Source organism: Chelonia mydas, chromosome 10, assembly GCF_015237465.2.
Source record: "Chelonia mydas isolate rCheMyd1 chromosome 10, rCheMyd1.pri.v2, whole genome shotgun sequence".
In the NCBI taxonomy this organism is placed as follows: domain Eukaryota; kingdom Metazoa; phylum Chordata; order Testudines; family Cheloniidae; genus Chelonia; species Chelonia mydas.
Genome location: NC_051250.2, coordinates 30189277 through 30208126, shown reverse-complemented (window position 1 = coordinate 30208126; position 18850 = coordinate 30189277). Strand labels below are relative to the sequence as shown.

The window sequence follows — 18850 nt, the reverse complement described above, 5'->3', positions numbered from 1 at the left end:
GTGAGTCCATGGTAGAGATAAAAAGAAAAGGAGTACTTGTGGCACCTTAGAGACTAACCAATTTATTTGAGCATAAGCTTTCGTGAGCTACAGCTCACTTCATGGTAGAGATGTGAAGAGAACTCAGGTCTCTTGATTCCCAACCCCCATGTTTTGGCCACAAGCTTATCCTTCCCTGAACCTGTCTGATAACTAGACCGTTAGCGCAGACTTCCTTCCAACAGTGCCAGTTAGAACCAGCCTGAGGACCTCCTACCCTGTGTCCTCCTCCACCTTCGGTGTCTCCTCTTGTGGGACCAGTTCTTTACACCATGGGTCACCCCACCCTGCCTCTGTCTGTCCACACAGCGTGCAGCTGCGATAATAACACTACTGCATTCACCAGCATGCCAGCTTGGAGAACATTTGACATCGTCTCGTGCCACTGGCTAGTCAAGACACCTGCTGAGCTACCCTTTAGTGCTGGTCAGAGACACACATGGATCTCATTGACTGCCATGGGAGCCTCCTGCGCACAGCCCAGAGCAGATCTGGGGGGCTGCTGTTAAAGGACTAGTCAAAACCAGAGGATAAAAGTGCTTCCTTCTCTCTCCTCCTGCTGCTGGCATCCTCTTCAGAGGAGAGGTCACAGCAGCTGCGGGGGAACCAGAGCAAGAGCTGTCTGAGAGGCTGAGTCAGTCAGCACTGGCAGCTTGTGCTAAGCGATGACAGATGCGCCACCACGCTGATTTCTGCCAGCGGCCAAGAGGCAAGCAGTGCATCTACAGCCATCTGTCAAGGGGGCAAGAGAATAGACGGGCAACATGGCAAAGAAGGGAGGACAGCAGCTCCCTTCACAAATGAGAACGTGGCCGAGTCATTGTTGGAGCGGTAGGTAGCGAAACTAGTGTATGATGCCAGTCAGGGCAAACGCCTGAGGGAGTGGGTGGACTCAAAAAGCCTGTGGTCTGAGAATATGCACAGAGCAGAGCACCAACACACCCCCTTGTGGAGGTCTCATGCATCTGCAAGCCAGCAAAACCAGCCTCCCTCACCTGTCTGCAACACACCTAGGGGTGAAAGGCCCAATACACAATATTACTTAGCCCACTGGGATGCTTTTAGCTGTGAACGAAGCCACATTTTCTGGTTCTCAGCCCGGTGCCTCCCAGAGAGACCCCCCGCAACGTGCTACATAGTCAAATGATTCCTCTGACCAGGTACACAAGCCAAGAGGGCAGGGAAAGTCCATTTGCAGGCGGAGAACAATGGGATTGTGGCCAGTCTTGGACATTCCTGCTGTGCCATGGCAGCGTTCCAGACTCAGCCAGGATAACAGAAACAAACTGGATCCAAATCACTAGTGGGAAGGGGAGCTGATGGAAGTCAGAGGTGGGCAGGGGGAGAGAGAGGGGAGGTAGACAGCTATTGTAGAGAGGAGTGTTGAAAACCACGCAGTAGAAGCGGCTTCTAATATTATGCACATTCCATTTAGACATGGGTGTGAGTCAGAGCCTCCCATATTCAGCATCCAGATCTATATTTTGCATCTCAGGTTTCTCCAAACTTCCATACCAGGTGGGATCTAAAACGACTTTGCGTACGTGAATTAATTCAGCCTCAACTTGCTGGGGAAGTGAGGAGATATTAGTACTTCTCCATTTTAGTCAGAGAAACGGAGGAACAGAGACCTGAAGTGACTTGCCCCAGTTCACACAGAGCAGAGCAGGCACTGGATCCCAGATTACTAGGCTCCCAGCCATGTGCGTGCTAGACCCTGCTACTTTCCCTGGAGGTTGTTAGTGGGGAGGACTTCTCCAGCATACTAAGAGAAGGCGTCTCAGGCCTGGGATAGATGGGGGGGAGCCTGTTCAAGACCTCCGCAGTTATTCTCCTTTATTCGTTTTCCTTATTTCCAGCCTGCCTAATTTCCAGCACTGACAGAGATGGCCCACAGAAACAAGGGCGTGACTTCCAAGTCCAGCCACTCCAAGAAGAAGCCTGCAAAGGAGTCAGTAATTACAAGCCCCAACATTGACTCCCTGGGCTTCCAGGCTATGGATAGCAACGTCCCTGGTCTGTCGCAGGTCATCCTGAAGAAGCTCAACATGAAGAGCTATGATGAATACAAGTGAGTAATGCCAGAGTGCCCAGTGGCTTCTGCACAAGGTGCATGCTGCCATCTGAACATCTGCATGGCACACGACCTCAGACACCTCTAGGACTCTGTCTCCACTAGTCACTGGGAGCATTAGACTTCTGGATGGCCTGGGGGAAAAGAGCAAAACAAATGCTATGTCCCCCTGGGCTAGAAGTGAGCTTGCTGGACTGATAGGGCCACTTCCAGTGAAAAGAAAGTTAAACTCCCTTGTTCTGAAAGGATCAGAACATCATGTCCTGTTGATTCAGACCCTAGTAGGGATAAAGTTCTCTCTCCTAAGGGGTCCTCAGATGAGGCCTGGCCCTGCCATTTCACATCAACATGTGGCTATAACTTCCCTTCAGTTCAGAACAGTCCCTGAACATAACAAGCATGCATAAAGGCATCCGCTCAGGACAGTCTCTGCTAGCTGCCATCAGGGTATTGATAACATTCGGGCTGGCCCCTACAGAAGCCCTCATCAAAGCGGTGGTAATGAATTCATACTGCAGCAGTGAGGAAGCAGCACACAGTACCCCTGTGCAAGCTGAGCTGATGCTAACATCTCCCATTACACAGCATCTTTGGGCTCTTCTTGTTGCTATGAAAGGAGGGCAAGGTTGGGTTGTGCCCTGCTCGCCTCTCATCAACTTTGCTACTTTGGCTGTTTTCCTGCAGGTCTGCGATGGACGGAAAGAAGCTGGGGATAGATTTCGGGATCCGGACTTATTTCGACATGTTTCAAAAAATGGAGGACACCTTCAAATTCTGTGCTGAGTGCAAGAAACTCCCTGATGCTCTCCCTGACCCCAGAAGCCTCCGGCGATGCAAAAGGTACTCAATAGCGCCTAGTGTGTGGCTGAGGACAGCTATAAAGGACTGAGCCATAGCACAAGGCAAGATCCTTCCTTTGTTCCCAGTGGAAACATTCCCAGAATGTCTAGGGAACAGGAGGACAGTTCCCTCTAACATACAGAGGCTTAACTAGGCTTCTGAATGGGGCCCCATAATAGAGGTTACTCTTCTGAATAGCGGCTGTGTGCATCTGTTTTCTTGTAATTTCTCAGGACCTGATCCAAAGTCAATGGGAGTCATTCCATTAACTTCAGTGAGACCAGGCCCTCAGTGTCTAAACCTCTGCGCTCTCTGGCTATCATGAATGGAGGATGACCTGTTGCAGGGGGTATAACTGAGGACAGGGGCATAGCTGCCCCTTGGTGAGTAGCTTGTACATGCCAACAATGCTGCCTGGCTGCCTTCTGCATGAAGGCAGCAGTACCAACGCAGTGGGCGACACCTGCTAAGTGAGGAGCTCTCTGTTCTGACCAGCCCCTTTGAAAGACACTGCAACAGCACCAAGGCCAAACTAATCCCTGGTGTAACCCCAATGGATCAGTGAAGCTACCCCAGGAACGAATTCATGTGTTTGTGTCTCATGTTCACATGCAGGGATAGGTGAGGGCAAGAATGCCGTGCAGTCCAGAGGGGGCCCATCAACTGATGAGTTTGGTCTCCTTGGGGCAGCTCTCTCAGGCTCACTCCTGATGGTCCTGTCCCATCAGGTGCTAGGATGTATCTTGAATTTGCTGCCTGGTGTAGCACCATATTCTTTATCCTCTGTCCTGCTCCCTCTAGGTGCCAGAATGTGTATTACTGCAACTCAGAGTGCCAACGGGCCAACTGGCCTATGCACAAGAAGTTGTGTAAGAAGCTGAAGTTGGTAGCTCTTGACCGGCTGGTAGAATGGCTCGTCTTCACAGGTAGGTTTGCAGCCTACATCCAACAGAAGGGGACAAGGGCTCCTCTTTGACTGGGTTAAAGCTGGCTGGGCCACCTGCAGCCAGAGGCCATTTGGCTGCCTTAGTGTAGATTCATCTGTCTGCTGCCTCATGCAGGAAGCAAGGCTCCAAGCAGACAGTAAGAAGATTGTACCAAGAAGGGAATTGGGCCGGGGTCTCATGGTGGATCCTATCCAGACCTGCTCACGTTCCCTCCCCAGCTCCCAGACCTATGTGGCCTGCCTGGGTTTCCATGATATCAGTGACAAGCACTGAGGGCTGTCTTTGAAGCCTGACAGAGCCCTCTCATGCTGTGAAGCCAAGCAAGGCAGTGTCTGGATACCACTGAGTGTTAGCTAGGGGGAATCCAGGAATTGCGCACACACACACACGCACATACACTCACGCACACACCCCACCCCACCCCCCTGCAGGGGCTTCCAGTTTCCTCATTAGGCCTCATACACTCAACTGTTCAGGGGATTTGTGGAGTCGTGGATACCTGCAGCTGCTCTCCTAGTTTGGCTTGACTCCTGGGGTCTCTGGGGTTCCAACGTCCTTCACAGAGTTAATGGCTCAGACTTCTGTTATATAGTCAGCTCCTCCATCTCCCTATTGTTTCCCCTTCATTACCACACAACATATCCTTGTTCACTGGCAGGGCTGCTCTGGGCTCAGCATCTCCCGTTGAGCTGAATGGCAGAGTTCCTTATCCAGGGAAAAGATCAGCACAGTATGAGCTGAGAATTCTGGGGTTCTCCTTCTAGGTGACATCCCATTCCCCACGGCAACCTGGACAAAGCGTATACAGGAGGTGAAAAGCTGGGAAGACTGATTCTCTTTGCAGGAGCTCCTGGAAGAAAAGCTGAGCTCTATACTGACTGGGCGTTATATGAACATCCTCTGGGCCAACGTGGGGAAGCCAAAACCAGAGGAGGGAGAACTGCTGGAGTCTGTCAAACGGCTGACCACAGACTTCCAGTCCAGGCCAATCACCATCGCCATGGCACTGCATGCTTTCGCCATTGATCTCTATACCAAGCCTGTCACAGTGCATATCGTAGGGGCTTCCCATATCGAGACCCTCAACACCCGGGTGACCGATTATGATGAGCTGACGCGGGTGTTTCCTAGGCACCAGGGCATTGAGGTAGTAATGGTGGGAGTCAATGTGGTAGATGGACCCATCATGAGGCCTCCGCTGACAGCATTCGGGCCCAGGGGAAGAGTCTATCTCAGCAGCTACAAGGCCCTTTATCCTGACTTCTGGGAATCCCAGGTGGAGACTCATCAGGCTGCCCGCCCAGACCTTGTGGTGGGCTTTCATCCAGGTGAGTGCACAGATAGAGGCTAACCACTGTCTCAAATGGTGCTGCCCTCCCCTCTGATACTGCCCATCTGGGGCAGTGCTCCTCGGGTCCCTCCTTCCAGGCCCAACCAATGGTACCCTTCAGATTTCCTGCTTCTCCCTGACAGCGCTCCCCCCTCAATCTCCTCTCCTGAGGCTTGTTTCTGCACCCTCTGTTATCACCCCACCCCGCAGTTGGGTTTCCTCCTGCTGTACTTTCTCCACTTCCGGAGGGCAGGGGACACTCAGGGTGACAAGGACTGGAGACAACATAAAGCAAAAAGAAGGGAGAGGCACCGAGACAACCTCTTATCAATGGTAATACCAAGGAGGCTCTGGGAGTTAAAGGCCAGAAAGGCTGACAAGATTTCAACTGTGCCTTTCTGCCATGCACGAATTCCCACCAGGCTCTGTGGGCTGGGAATTGATGGCATAGTCCAGCTTTGCATGGGTCAGCTTGCATCCTGCAACCCCAGCTTAGCAGAACAGTTAGAGACTCCTGGGTTTACACAACATGATGTCGTTGCACTGACCCATTGTCAATGAGATACTGAGGCTCATGTGGCAACATGGTGACTCAGCATCAAGGTGTCAATGTGCTGGGAGCATTTTTGTACCAGAGGACAGTGCCAGGAAATGATGGCCTTGCTTAGGGTATATTCCTCCTAGAGCGTGGCTTGCTTTTTCTTGTCTCTCCTCCTAAGCATCGTGCCCCAGCCTTTAGTATTTAATGCACCATACTCGCTGGATCCTTCGTGTGTTTAACCAGGATTGGAAGATTTCAACACAACATCTTTATAATGGCTTACACGTATAGAGAGACTTGGATCTGATGATTTCAAAGTACGTTAAAAATGCAGGAATTGTATAGATGGGGAAACTGTGGCACAACATGATTTTTTCCCCCCTCCCCCGTCAACTGACTTTCCCAAGGGCACACAGCAAGTCAGTGGCAGAATTGGGAATGGAAACCTGGAGTCCTGATTCCCATTGCCCTGCCCTAACCACTAGATATTGCTGACTCATATATGCCACAGTATATGATTTTTGAGAGCCAGTGCTCTCTTATCATCAACCAAGTTCCTTGTGACTTGCATATGCCTTCTGCTGGGACAATGACATGAACCAAGAGCTCAGCAACACTGCAGACACTGGCTGTGGTAGCCTATATCCTGGGAAAGGAGGAGTCAAACCCAGGTACTTTGTTAGCTCCTAATCAGATTGCTTTTTAACCTTGTTGCCACATGCCATTAGGGACTGGCTGCCAGAGGAAGTGCTACATAGCCAGGATCCCATAGGCCTAATATCACAGCTCAGACAGGCTGTCAAGATTTCAGTCTGGGTGTCTGCTGCCCCCTAGCAAGCACAGCCAAAAATGGTGTGTGCTTTCCCCCTCTGCGTATGCCAGACCCACTGTGTGCTTTTTAGATACCTTGGGAAGTCACCAAGAGCCCCGTCTATTGGAAAGCGGAGACAGACCTGAATCAGATCATCAGATTGGAACTCTTCTCCTGCCTGGCGCATCTCACTCTGAATCCTGTGGATCAGCCCAGCCTCTGAACTGAGAACCCAGCCCAGGGGGGAAGTTTGCAAGTGGTTAGGAAGTTTGTAGGTGTAGTTACCCTGGCCCGAGCACTAGCTCCTGCTGCAGTTGGGCATAGCGTTAGAGCCTGCTGCCTCTGTGATGCAGCAGCACAGAATGCTGTCCTGGGTGGGGAAAGAGACCCCCGGAGAGAGGGCAGCTCGAGTTGCGGAGAGGGCTTGGATTCCGCCCGAGAAGAGGCCGTTGGAAGGTGATTAAAGAAGGCAGCAGCACTGGGGTAAAAAGGAGATTTGCCAAGGAAACTGGATATGAAGGGCCGGGCGGGGCACAGACCGTGTGACTGATGAGGTTGACCACTGGGACACTGAAAGAGGGAATACAGTTTAGGCACCTGGGGAACGGGCATGGCTCTCTGGGTGAGGCACTATCACTTGTGGGCGAACCTGCTGGAAAGTGGTACGGTCGTAGCAGCATCGGATCAAAGGAGCATCGCAAGCCAGAGGGAGAGGAGAAGTCAGGACAGCCGGGGTGAAACTAGACTTTGCAGCCCGAGGGAGGAAGAGTTGAGTCCTTACTGGGGGTGACACAGCATGTTGGCAAAGTTTCTTTCCTTGCAATGATTATTTACAGTTTATTACTTTCCTAACCAAGTATTTGATGTTACTTTGTAGTATTTATGTTCTTGCCTAATTTCGGGGATTTCCTTTTCAAAGTTTAAGGTTCTCTCCTCACAGTAGGCAAAGCCTAGCTGAGGCCTGCATCACTGCACTGGCCCATCGTAGCTGGAAAGGGCAAGAAATACTTGTAGCAAGCATGTAGAAATGGCCAGAGAATTACAAGGGTTTGTAACATATCAGCACTTTTATTTAAAAGAAAGAGAAAGCTACTCAATAGTCACTCCCGTAGTGCCACTCTCCCAGTGGCTGGAAGGGGAACCCAGGCCCACCATCTACTGTGGGTTCCAGCCCAGAGACCCTCAGCTCAGCAGTCTGGGCTTTCTCTTCCTGGCCTCACTGCTCTGTCCCTGGGCTGCTTCCAACTACTGGTTCCCCTTTTATTCCTGGGCCTACCAGTTCCCAAAGCCGCCTCCTCCCCTTTTCCCAGGGAGTGACTGCAACCTGCCCACCACACTGGCTTCTCCCATTCTTCTGGCAGTGTCTCTGCCTTTTCCCAGCAGCCTCTTCTCCTTCCAGCTCCTGGGCTTTATAGGTCCCGCCTATTCCTGCCCAGTTGAACCTCCTTAATTAACTGCCTAATTGGTTAATTGGCCCATCTGGCCTGCATTAAACCCTGCAGGGTGAGTGTGGGGTAGATGCCCCATCACACCAGACCTAAACAACTCTCTTACATGTTCCACCAAAAAGAACTGTGTTGCTCAGTTGGATCTATCACCAACCCAACCAAAACAAGCCAGGGAAACTTTAGTGAAGTCCTCTCTCTGCTTTTGCCATCTACAACCATGTCCACTAGCCAGAAACCTCTTCTCTGTACCTCAGCCCAAAACATGCAACCGTAACCATCTAGTTATGCAGCCTCTATTGCCATGGTATCTGGATGGCTTTATCTGCCCCACACCCTGTGAGGCAGGGAAGTGCTATTATCCCCATTTTATAGAGGGGAACTGAGGCACAGCGAGAATGAGGCCAGGTCTAGACTAGAAATTTAGCTGGTATAATAATGTTGGTTAGGGGTGCGATTTTATTTATGGTCTTCCTAGGGTGGCAAAAACCCTAGTGCAAACATAGTTGCAGCTTATTTCATTTGGGGAACCAGGATTAGCTATACTGGCAAAAGCACTCTTTTGTCAGTGGAAGCTGTGTCTTTCACTAGAAGGATTGACTGGTATAGCTGTATTGACAAAGCCTTTCTAGTATAGACTAAGCAAGGTGTCCCAAGGTCACACAGGGAGTATGTGGAAAAGCAGGGAACTGAATTCAGATCTTCCAAGTCCCAGACTAGCGCCCTAACTACTGAACCATCCTTAACTCAAACATCAACTGCTGGAAGAACAAAACACAATCTCGGAGCTCCCCCATTACCACACCTAAATAACAAGACTGTGATCGATAACTGTCCAGAATGATCAACACTGCTATAGATTGCTAAGAAAACAAAGAGTGTCCAGTGTTACCCATTCAAACCATCCACTAAAGAACCCGCACTGCACAAGCACGCTCTTCTTCAACATGGCACTGGGTCAACACTCAGAACAATCCAAATCAGCCATTTCTGACTGGGGCATGCTTTGTGGAGGGCAGAGACGTGCGTTATGGGAGGTGGGTGTGGATGTCGTAAGGTGGAGGAAGGGGAAAATCCTAGATGTAGGTTACAAAGGTTGGGTGAGAATGTAACTGGTGTGCTTCTGGGTTTTGGGGTTGTGTTTATAAGCTGTGAATTTAGGCAACCTCTGGTGGCTTTTACCAAAGATTCTGGTTTGGTGGCGTGTGTGCGCACACACACATGCACGCGCCCACACATGCACGTTATTCTGTTGTAGCCCTTGGTTTTTCAGTATTAAGGCCCAGATCCTCAAAGGTATTTAAGCACCTGACTGAAATCAAAGGTGCCTAAGTATCTTTGAGGATCTGGGCCTATGGCCCTCTGTTCATGGTCATCCCTTGCTGGTATGTCTACACTACAGAGACGATAGCTATGTTGGCCTAGCCTCCTGGTGTAGACGCAGCCTCCACTGACAGAAGGAGATTCTGTCAATCTAGGAATACCACCTCCCCAAATGAAGTCAGCTCTGTCAACAGAAGCCCTGTATGGTCGACACAGCTGCATCTCCACTGGGGGTTTTGTCAGCATAGCTATGTCAGTCAGAGGTGTGATTTTCACACCCCTGACCGATGGAGTTATGCCAATATAATGTTTCAGGGTGGACTGAGCCTCATGCCTGGGCTAGACTGTAAACTCCATGGAGTAGCGAACTGCCATATTCTACCTGTCCGCAAAGCATCAAGCAGGCACCTAGTGTTGTTAATAAACAAACTCAACAATTATACCAAAACACAAAAGCATCAGTTGCAAGCAATGAAAAATACCTGTGGTTTTCTCTGTTTTCAGTTATGTAGATCATTGCTATTGGCTGGAACAGAGAACTGGGAGTCAAGAGCCCAGGCTTTTAGTCTTGGCTCTGGGCAAGGTCCATGGCTCTGTGCCTCAGCTTCCCCAGCTGTAAAATGGGGATAATGCTACTTGCCTACCTCACAGGTGTTGTTTAACATTTGTAATGTGCTTTGGGGCCCTGCAAGGAAAAGTATATCAGTGCAAAGGCTTATTAGCCCGTTGCCAGCAGTTTGAGGGTACTGTGGATTGACTGACCCGCCATGTCTTTCAGGACCAACTTGTTGGCATCATGTTGGGATCCAGTGTTCCTAGAGGAGGAAGACAGTCAGCATGCCGGTGTGCCGTGACGGCATTTTGCTGGACATATGCTAGCACTAGGACAATAACATTGCAAGCAGAGGGCTGGCCTGGTAGAGCCAGAGGGAGCCCGTGAAATCCCCAATGGCTCGCAAGCTGGGAATGCTTCTCAAGCTCCCACTCCCAAAACACTGCACGCTCCAGTCAGCTCATTCCATCCAGGGTGCCCGAGCTGGGGGCAGGCGAGGCAGCTGCATAAACAGCATTCCTTGTCACCCCTCCCTTCTGGGAAAACTCCAGGGGCTTGTTGCGCCTGCCCCTCCTCATGGGAGACATTGAAGTCATGTGAGCTGCTTGTTTGCAAGGCAGGGAGAATAGGGCCTCCTGGAAACATGATGCTATGCAGGGCATGGGACAATGGGGTGGCAGTGCGTGTGTGCCTGAGCGTTAGTGCACATGCAGCTTCAGCGCCTACCACAGCAAGGGCCTCAACTTGCTCCCAGTGACACCAGAGGCAGGACTGCTGTTGGCCTCACTGGGCAGGGGATCAGGCTCCAAAGCTTTCTGGTGTCCTTCCCTCTGCAGGATTACATGCCTGCCTGGATGTGATGGATGGCTGGCTCCCCACACTGCTGCTGCTGCGGGACTACAAGATCCCCACCCTCTTCACCATCTACAAGTAAGAAAGGCCCTTCCCCCTGCCCCGTGCTTTCCCTTGTGGGGCTGAGTACATGTGGGGCTCCGCTGTCCTGTGCCCCAGAGTCCTCCAGACAGTCATTTGTATGAGATGTCTGCTCTCTGAACCAGTCACCTTGTAACCACAGGGTGTATTTGGCTATTAGCGCCTGACTGCCAAGGGAGCAGTTCGGCAGCTGCCACTATCAGAGCACTGCAGTGAAGGTGCTGCTGCTGGAGCCCTGGCGAGCAGTGACAGGGCACTGCTGTGGGGGTGCTCACGATGCTGGAGTCCCAGCTGGCACGGACGTGGCACTGCTGTGGGGAAGCTCACGCTGCAAGTCTCCTGGAGCAGTGTCAGGGCCCTGGTGTTTTACTCTGGCAGGGGTCAAGTCCCAGGAGGTGTCTCGAGGTGCGGGGGTGGGGTGAGGTTGGCAGTGTGGTAACCATGCCCCATCCCCTCCCAACAGCGAGCAGGAGCTGAAGTACTCCCTGAAAATCCTGATGGAGCTGGAGACTCAGATCACAGGCTACGGAGCCAATCCCTTCTCCTCCCTCAAGCCAGAGCAGGTCTATTCCAACCCCAACAAGTCACCCGTCTACTGCAATGCCTACTACATCATGTGCCACGGGCTGGCTGGCACCCCGGATGAGCCAGACATGGGGGGGCTAGACGGGGCTGAGGACAGAGGGGAATAGAGAGGAGACACCGTCGCTATACACGTTATCAGCTACTGCCACCTCCCCAGCCAGAGTGCAGGGCTCCTCCTGAGCTCCTCCTCCCCAGGCTCCCAGCTAAGCCATGCTTAGTGGCTCTTCCTCGAGCCCAGGCGGGAGAGCTGCTTGCTTGGGCTGTGCAGTGCTGGGGACCTGGGAGGTGGGTGGGCCTTTTCCGGGGGGCTGCAAAGCATACTTCAGCTAGTGCCCTCTGCTGGACAGGCCTGTGTGTTACAGTGACGCATCAGCATCATGGAAGAGGATCTTTACAGTTAATAAATATCACCAAGGCCTTGCTCTCCTATAGCGCTAGCTAGTAGCAAGTCTCAGAGGAGGCCAGGATCATAAAGCATGTAGTTACTAGGGCAGCATCCAGGGTGGCTGCTCCAGACTGCCGGTGCCAGCGTTTGGGGGGCCGCGTGTCTGGTGTCAGCTCCCCAGCGGCTACCTTAGCCCACAAGTGAGAACGCCCATCTCAGCTCAGCGGGGGGCTCTGGGAAAAGGTTCCCAACCTGCCCCGGCACCCAACGTGCAAACAGGCACTTGCTCCCACTCAACCAAGGGCAGGGCAACCAGCCAAGAGCCACCATCTCTGGGACCCGGGCCCAAGTTACAGCCCCACCATGTTTATTCTGCCCCTTCATTTCCAGGGCTACAGCAGCTCCACTTGATGCATGGGGAAGGTGTTGTCCCCTTAGGCCAGAAGAACATCTGGAGTGTGGAAGGGGCAGGCAGTTATCTCCCCCGGGCTGGGGTACTGAGTACAACTGGAATGAGACCGGAGATGGTATTGCCATGCAGTGAACACATCTGGATTGGGAGTTTGCGGGGAGGGAAACCCTGGAGTGATATTTGTGACCCTGGCTTGTGCATTACTGAAAGGCAGGCTTTTCATTAGACCCAGCCTGCAACCCTCCTTGAGCACAGTTAGATCCACCCCCCGTGAGCCTGCTACTCTCGTGTTGCCCTCTGCCTTGGTGACCCCAGAGGGCCACAGCCATGGGAGATGCTGGTGACCTCAGTACACAGACAGGCTCTCATCACGGCGGTGCCTGCCTCAGCGAATGCAGCTCACTCTCTCGCATGGACCCAATTGCTGTTGCAGCTAGGTGCTGTGTGCAGCACTGGAGAAGCATCCTTTCTGTCCAGTAAAGAGCCATTTGCCTTCCTCTGTGGTGGTCGCCTTCCAGGACCAGTGATGGCCACGCTCCTGAGCTATGTGCATAGTGGAGAAAGGGCGGGGGCTGCAGCCCAGGAGCGGGCTCATGGCCAGACACCCCTCTCTGCCACCCCTTTCCCTGCAGGTGACACACACCCAGGAGGGGCACAGAGAAGGGACGGGAGAAGCAGCAGAGATTAAAAAACACCCGAGAGAAGCCAGTAGCAACAGCTTTATTTCTGAAAAGGGCTTCATTGTAAGAAAGGAAGCCAGCCCCTGCTCCCTCTTTAGCTGGCCTACACCGAAATAGCCTCTCACATGCGAGGAGCACGGAGCCGCAGGAACAAATTCAAAAGAGAAAAACGTTTCACTTTGCCTGCCTGGAATAGACAGAAGGGGGTGCTGGTGTCACCAGGACAACCCTGCTTCCCTCGGCCCAGGCTGAGCCCCCTGTATATCCAAGGGGTGTCCCTGGGCCCTGAAGGGAATGTGGGGTTGGGGTGTCCCCATCCTTCAGGAGCTGATCTAAGCCTCTCAGCAGGGAAGATCTATGCTCCCCTCTCCCCTGTCCCCCCAGGATCTGCTGAAAGGAAGCGCCCACAGCTACCAGCTCAGTGCACACCTGGTGACCTGCACCCAGGGTCTCCCTCAGCCTGCAGGTCACAGACACAGAGTGCCCTGGCTGCCTGTGAGGGGAGCGGGGTGGAAGAGAAATAAAGAAATTATTGAGGGTGTGAGAGGAGGACGGAGCACAGGACAGGGAGGGAAGGGGGTGAGAGCAGTTGGGAGCTGCACGGGGAGGGCTACATCATGACACCTGCATGTGAGATACATTCCCACCGATCCTCCAGATCCCACTGTGATGCAGACCCTCCCGTCTCACATTTGGGTTTTGTCTTCAGCAAATCCCTATTTACAGGCTGGCAGCGGCAGCCCTGGCCCCATTCAAAGCATGGGGGACAGGAGCTCTGCACAAACACACCCATGGACTCGGAATGGGAATGGGGTGGAGGAGGAGGGGAGTGGCTCTTGGACACACACGTATGGCCAGGTGCTATTTATAAGAGAATGGTCCTTCAGCTCCAGCACTTGCCTCCAACCACCGTGCATGGTGGTTGGCACTCACTCACAGGGCATAAATCAAGAGCCAGTCTCCTGTGTGCTCCCTGCAGAGCCCCTGCCATTGCCAGCTACTGCACACTCACCCAGGTGGCACCTCAGGAAGCCAAGGCCCGGGACACCCACGAGAGACAGAACCCCAGTTCAGGGCCTCTAGGGACCAAAACTGAAGCAACCCAAACACCTCCACGTTGGCTGCAGGGGGAACACACGCTCGTGGCCACATGAGGCTAGTGGTCTGCACACCCACATGCTCACACACACATTTTCCACGGGCACAAAGCACGAACCCGTGAGGGCTCACAATTAAAGACACAAAGCAGAGAAGTCCAGACTGGAATGTTGCATCCGGGCAGAACACAGACCAAATCCCAGCCGCACAAGGCCCTGAGACCCAGGAAGCACCAGACACATTAAAAAGCTTAGTCCATGCTGCCCAAAATTTAAGTGAGGTACATAAAACTCAGTGACACCAGAGGGGGCTTTGTAAAATTCATCCACCCAGTGACAATGATCTACCCCAGAGATAGGCTCAGATCCTCCAGGGCATGGCTCTGACTTGGAATTCTGGTCTTCAGTGTAAATCCAAGGGTGCAAAATCTTGCCATGTGGCTTTGTGAGATTTCAGCTGCATCCTGGAAGCAGCAAATAGATCCCTCCCAATTCTGGATTTGATCCAGAACCTGAACCACGCTCAGAGGATTCAAATCCAACTCCTCACTCTTGGGAAGGGTTTGAATTGGAGTCTCTCAGTCTAGCCCATCTCTAATATCCAACCTTCTATAGCACATATAAAAACACTTCCTTCCATTGCACATTCAGCACTGCCAGGGAGTGAATGGATTTTCTGCACAACTGGATCAGCCCTTTGCACTGCCCCTGGGGCAGACAAACCAGCTTAGATCAAATTAAAAATAAACCCAAACCTTCAGCTCAAACTCAACTTGTCCAAAACACTTGGTTAATGTTCCCCATTTTCACGTGGCCTCCAGGAGTGACAAAATGCCACGAGAGCTTGTCTCATCAAATCCCAGTCCAGCTTTGCAGACTCAGGGTTTGGGATAGTTTGTAGAAGGTTGGGAAAAACATCCAAATGTGGGTGCATCTCCAAACCCAGCCTCCTCCCATCACGCCCCAGTGCTTCTCAGCTGGCAGCTATGAATCCCAAGCAGGGGCCAATCTACTCTTCCAGTGGCCTCATGTAACACACGACAAGCTTGACCCTGCTCGCTGCTGAGGCCCCTAAACCTCAAGGGAAGGCACACAGAGCTACGGAAGAGGTTCTCGGCTCCTCACAGGATCAGGGCCTTGTTCCTCAGGTTCACCTTGGCTTAGACCAGGGGTCCCCAACGCGGTGCCCGTGAGTGCCATGGCACCTGCCGGGGCATTTTTGTGCGCCCGCAGGACATCCCGCCGCCAAAATGCGTTGTCATTTCTTGGTGGCATTTCGGCGGCGGCACTTACTGCCGCATCTCGGTGGTGGGGTGTCTGGCGCCTGCCACAGTCTTCTGCATATTGCTATTCCCACAAGGTTGGGGACCACTGGCTTAGACCATCCCTATTCCTGCAGCAGGCCCATGCACTTTCTTGAAGCAAATGCTGACTATTTCATTTCTGCTGGTCTGGGACACAATCTGTAACAAGGATAATTACAACCCAGACAAACAGAGCCCAGCCAGGAGGCCCTAGCAGAGGGGAGTTGGGGAGATTCCTGTTTAGGAATAAGTGCAATTCAACATGTGCTTAGTATGGGCGGTTCAAAACCAGCGTTATGGCTGTTACGGTTGGTGGTTGACACCCCTGGTCCCAGAGTCTGCACATTTCCAGCATCCCCTCTGCAGGGGCTGGGGTCCTGCTGGCAATAAGACCCCGCTCCAGCGGGGAGCTGGATTAGCAAGAGGCAGTTTCAAGGCTGCTGAAGTCCGAGGCGCAGTTGGAACAGGTGGTAACAAGGTGCATGGGGGGAGAGGGAGCAGTGCACGCCAGCCTCACCAAGGGCCCAATAGGGCACTAGGAAGCATGCGTGGCGATAGTCCTGCTCCTGAAGGCACCAATGGAGAGAGCGCTGGTTGGCTGAAGGGCGGGGTGGTCAGGCGTGATGGGCTCCATTCTTGCCAGTGTCACCAGAGGGGACTGGTGAAACAAAAGGGCACCAGGCAGGGCCCTCCCGCACATTCCCCTGGCAGGGCTCATGGACACGGGGCAGTTCAGCTGGGACAGCAGAAGCAGCAATTCAGGCTTCAGGGACCTGTCTACACTAGAGACAATGGCTGAAGCTGCCGCCCCCTCCCCCATTCCTAACATTGAGACATACCCACCGCTTAGCAACACTGGGGTCTGGCAAATCCGTCTTGCTGTCTGCCAGCCGCCAATACACACCACAGCTGCTTTGCGCTACTGACAGGGCAGGGCGGGGCCCTGAGCGTAAATGACAATCAGGCCCGTGTCGCCTAACCCCCTACTCAGAGCGAGTGTACAATCTGGTGGGGCCTTTTCTACACTGGGGCTCCTAACATAGCTAGTGCCAGAGAACCAGGGCTACTGACGGGTAGTAAACTGTCCCTAGCATAGATAAGGCCCCAGCCTGGCTTTTCACCAGTGCCCTGAGGAATCTCATCTGGCCACAGGGGATTGTCCCCAAAGCAGTCTGGACAGGGCTGTCGGCAGCGCCTCCCTTCAGTCTAATACCTGGCTCTCCTATTTAGCATGGGAAGGAAGCAGGCAACCTCACTGTTGCTTTGCAGCTGGGAGGAGACTACAGTGAGGTTAGGTGGATAGTCGGGGCCACTGTTTTATATGGAAGCCAGGCATGCAGCCAGAAATCACAGGAGGAGGAGGCAGGGACATCAGCTAACAGTCCTGTCAGGCCCCAGTGGGGATGAGGGGCAGCCAATGCCTGGCAGTTTTTCTGGATATCGTAGATTCCACTTACGAGTAATCCTGATGCTAACAACTTCTGGCTAATAGTAGTGTTTGGCCAGCTGATCCTGCCCCCTTGACTGTAATGTTAATGGCATTCGCACACTGCCAATGGCCTGCTGCTTACTGACAGCTTGGCCACAGCTGCAGGGAGGTTTGCGGGGCTGCACAGGAAGGAAGCGCTGGGGTTGCAAGGTACCTTTCCCTGCACTCTCCAGGCTGTGTCCTGCCCTGGCACCAAGGACCCCACCAAGCATATCCCAACACTTCTTTCCCTAGCAGCAGCCCCGTGCACCTGCCTCCTGCTCACTGGTAACTTGAGATAATGGCAACCAAGAGGTTGCTAATCAGCAGAATCCACTGTCATTTCTAAGGTGCTTCTGACTTCCGTAGGGAGAGGTTGGCATGTCGGCCTCCTTCCCCAGCCTGGCTCCAGCGGAGGGTGCTTGGAGGAGCATCACCCACCAGGACAAATGAGGGGTGGCTGAGCAGCGCCGCCAACACAGTCTGGTGCAGCGCATCTCCCCCAAGAAGCGGCACCCATGTGCTGGCTGGACCAGGAGCCCTCCCTGAGTTGATGACTGGAAAAGCAGAGCCCGTGCTGGAATGCTGAGAAGAGAGAGACGACCACAGGGGAGTAGGGAGACGGCAGTCTCAGGCCGTCTGTGGCAGCAGGGAAGTCTGCAACCTCACAACGGGGCTTCCGCCGTCCAGCTCTCGAACCGATCTGGGGTCTCTTTTATTGGGGAGGGAGGGACCAACATTCTGAAGGACAACGGTACAGTTTAGGTGTCTCAAGGCAGGTTAGGTGGGTGGCGTTGTCCCCAAGTCGTGGGGGAAGGAATCGGGGCTCTGCGTCCATCCGATGGGCTTGGCCCAAGGGTAGCTATTACTCAGCATTGGCGCGCTCCCTCAGTGCTGGCAGCGTCAGCATTTCTGGAGCGGATTTCTTCCGGGCCCTGTCCTTGGGGGCGCTGAGGAATTCTGGGGGGTCGCCGCTCAGTGGCGTGGAGGGGGCACTGGCAGGGGCGCTGTGAGTGGCCGAGGGCTGCCCCACCTCACTGATGGAAATGGAGGGCGTTACCCTGCCGATGATCTCGTTGGTGGCTTCCTGAGTTTCCCTCTCATACTGGCGCACTTCGTCCATCGTCATCTCTGACAAGAGCAAAGAGAAAGAGAGTTCACAGGCCTGTCCCGGAGAGAGCAGAGCGGGTGGCACCTGCTCCCTTCGCTCTCCGAGTGCCAAGCAAAAACCAGCTTCTGCCTCCACAGCCAGAGTAACTAAGAGTGGCCTCTTCCTCTTAAGCCTCTGTCAAGTTGAGGGCCAGCTGTCCCATAAACCTGGGTTTGCTGAGGATAAGGCTGCCCAAGGTAATTTCCGCCATCTGTGGAACAATCCCGCTCCCTCTATCTCAGAGGTCCCCAAACTGTGGAGTGCACCCCCTAACATTTGGGGGCACGGCTGGGGCCCAGGCCAGCCCCCACAGGGGGCAGGGAGGGAGCGCCAGCCAGTTCTGCTCCTGGCCCTGGCTGCCCGCCCCACACCCGCCCCCAGTTGTGACCCCAGCCTCGGCCCCCTTGCCTCTGTCCTGGGGGAGCACAGATGGGGGGGCATGAGGTAAAGTTGGGGACCACTGTTCTATCTATCTATAAGCCGACCTAAGCCCATCCCATCCCTCTGCGTGTTTACAGAGGGCCATCACTGCTGTGGCTAAAACAGAGACTGGATGAGGCCAGGCAGAGCAAACTATGCCCAAAAGGGCTGTAAAAGGGAGCCACAGCCAGGATATGGTGCTTGAAGCCCCCTGCTATTCCCCACAGGAGCGTGCCAGAGGGGCGCACTTTTCCAACCTAAGCAACAATCGTTTCCCTGAGGTCTCTGACTCGTCCCTAGTACGGCCCTCACCTTAAGAGAAGTTGCCCCACCAACACCTCCCCTCCCATGAAGCCGAGGGATGTGGGAATGAGTCGACTCAGCTGTGACCACCACAGGGCAGCTCCCGTACATGGCTGGATCGACAGAGCCAGCAGGTGAACTGACTTGCTTCTTGCCTCTTGGGCAAGCCAGCTGCGTCAGGTCCAGCAACAGCCTGGGGACTGCCTGCGT

The 18850-nt window shown here is 53.4% G+C and overlaps 2 protein-coding genes across 5 annotated transcripts in view; one reads left to right on the top strand and one right to left on the bottom strand.

Moving 5' to 3' along the window:
- The first annotated feature begins 359 nt into the window (after window positions 1–359).
- Window positions 360–14251, top strand: MSS51 (MSS51 mitochondrial translational activator). Its single transcript, XM_043524008.1, is given in 7 exon segments — window positions 360–870; window positions 1899–2110; window positions 2798–2953; window positions 3755–3879; window positions 4665–5228; window positions 10740–10833; window positions 11300–14251. Coding segments are annotated over 6 exon segments (1353 nt in total). The 5' UTR covers window positions 360–870; window positions 1899–1925; the 3' UTR covers window positions 11529–14251.
- The window catches only part of LOC102944430 (cytoplasmic phosphatidylinositol transfer protein 1), a 43715-nt gene continuing 37787 nt past the window's right edge, over window positions 12923–18850 (bottom strand). For 3 of the 4 annotated variants that reach the window (XM_037911124.2, XM_037911126.2, XM_043524007.1), the window contains one exon: window positions 12923–17898. In XM_037911124.2, the coding sequence (XP_037767052.1) occupies window positions 17633–17898 (266 nt within the window). In that variant the 3' untranslated portion in view covers window positions 12923–17632. The remainder of the gene's footprint in view (window positions 17899–18850) is intronic. The other variant, XM_037911128.2, reaches the window with a different exon arrangement.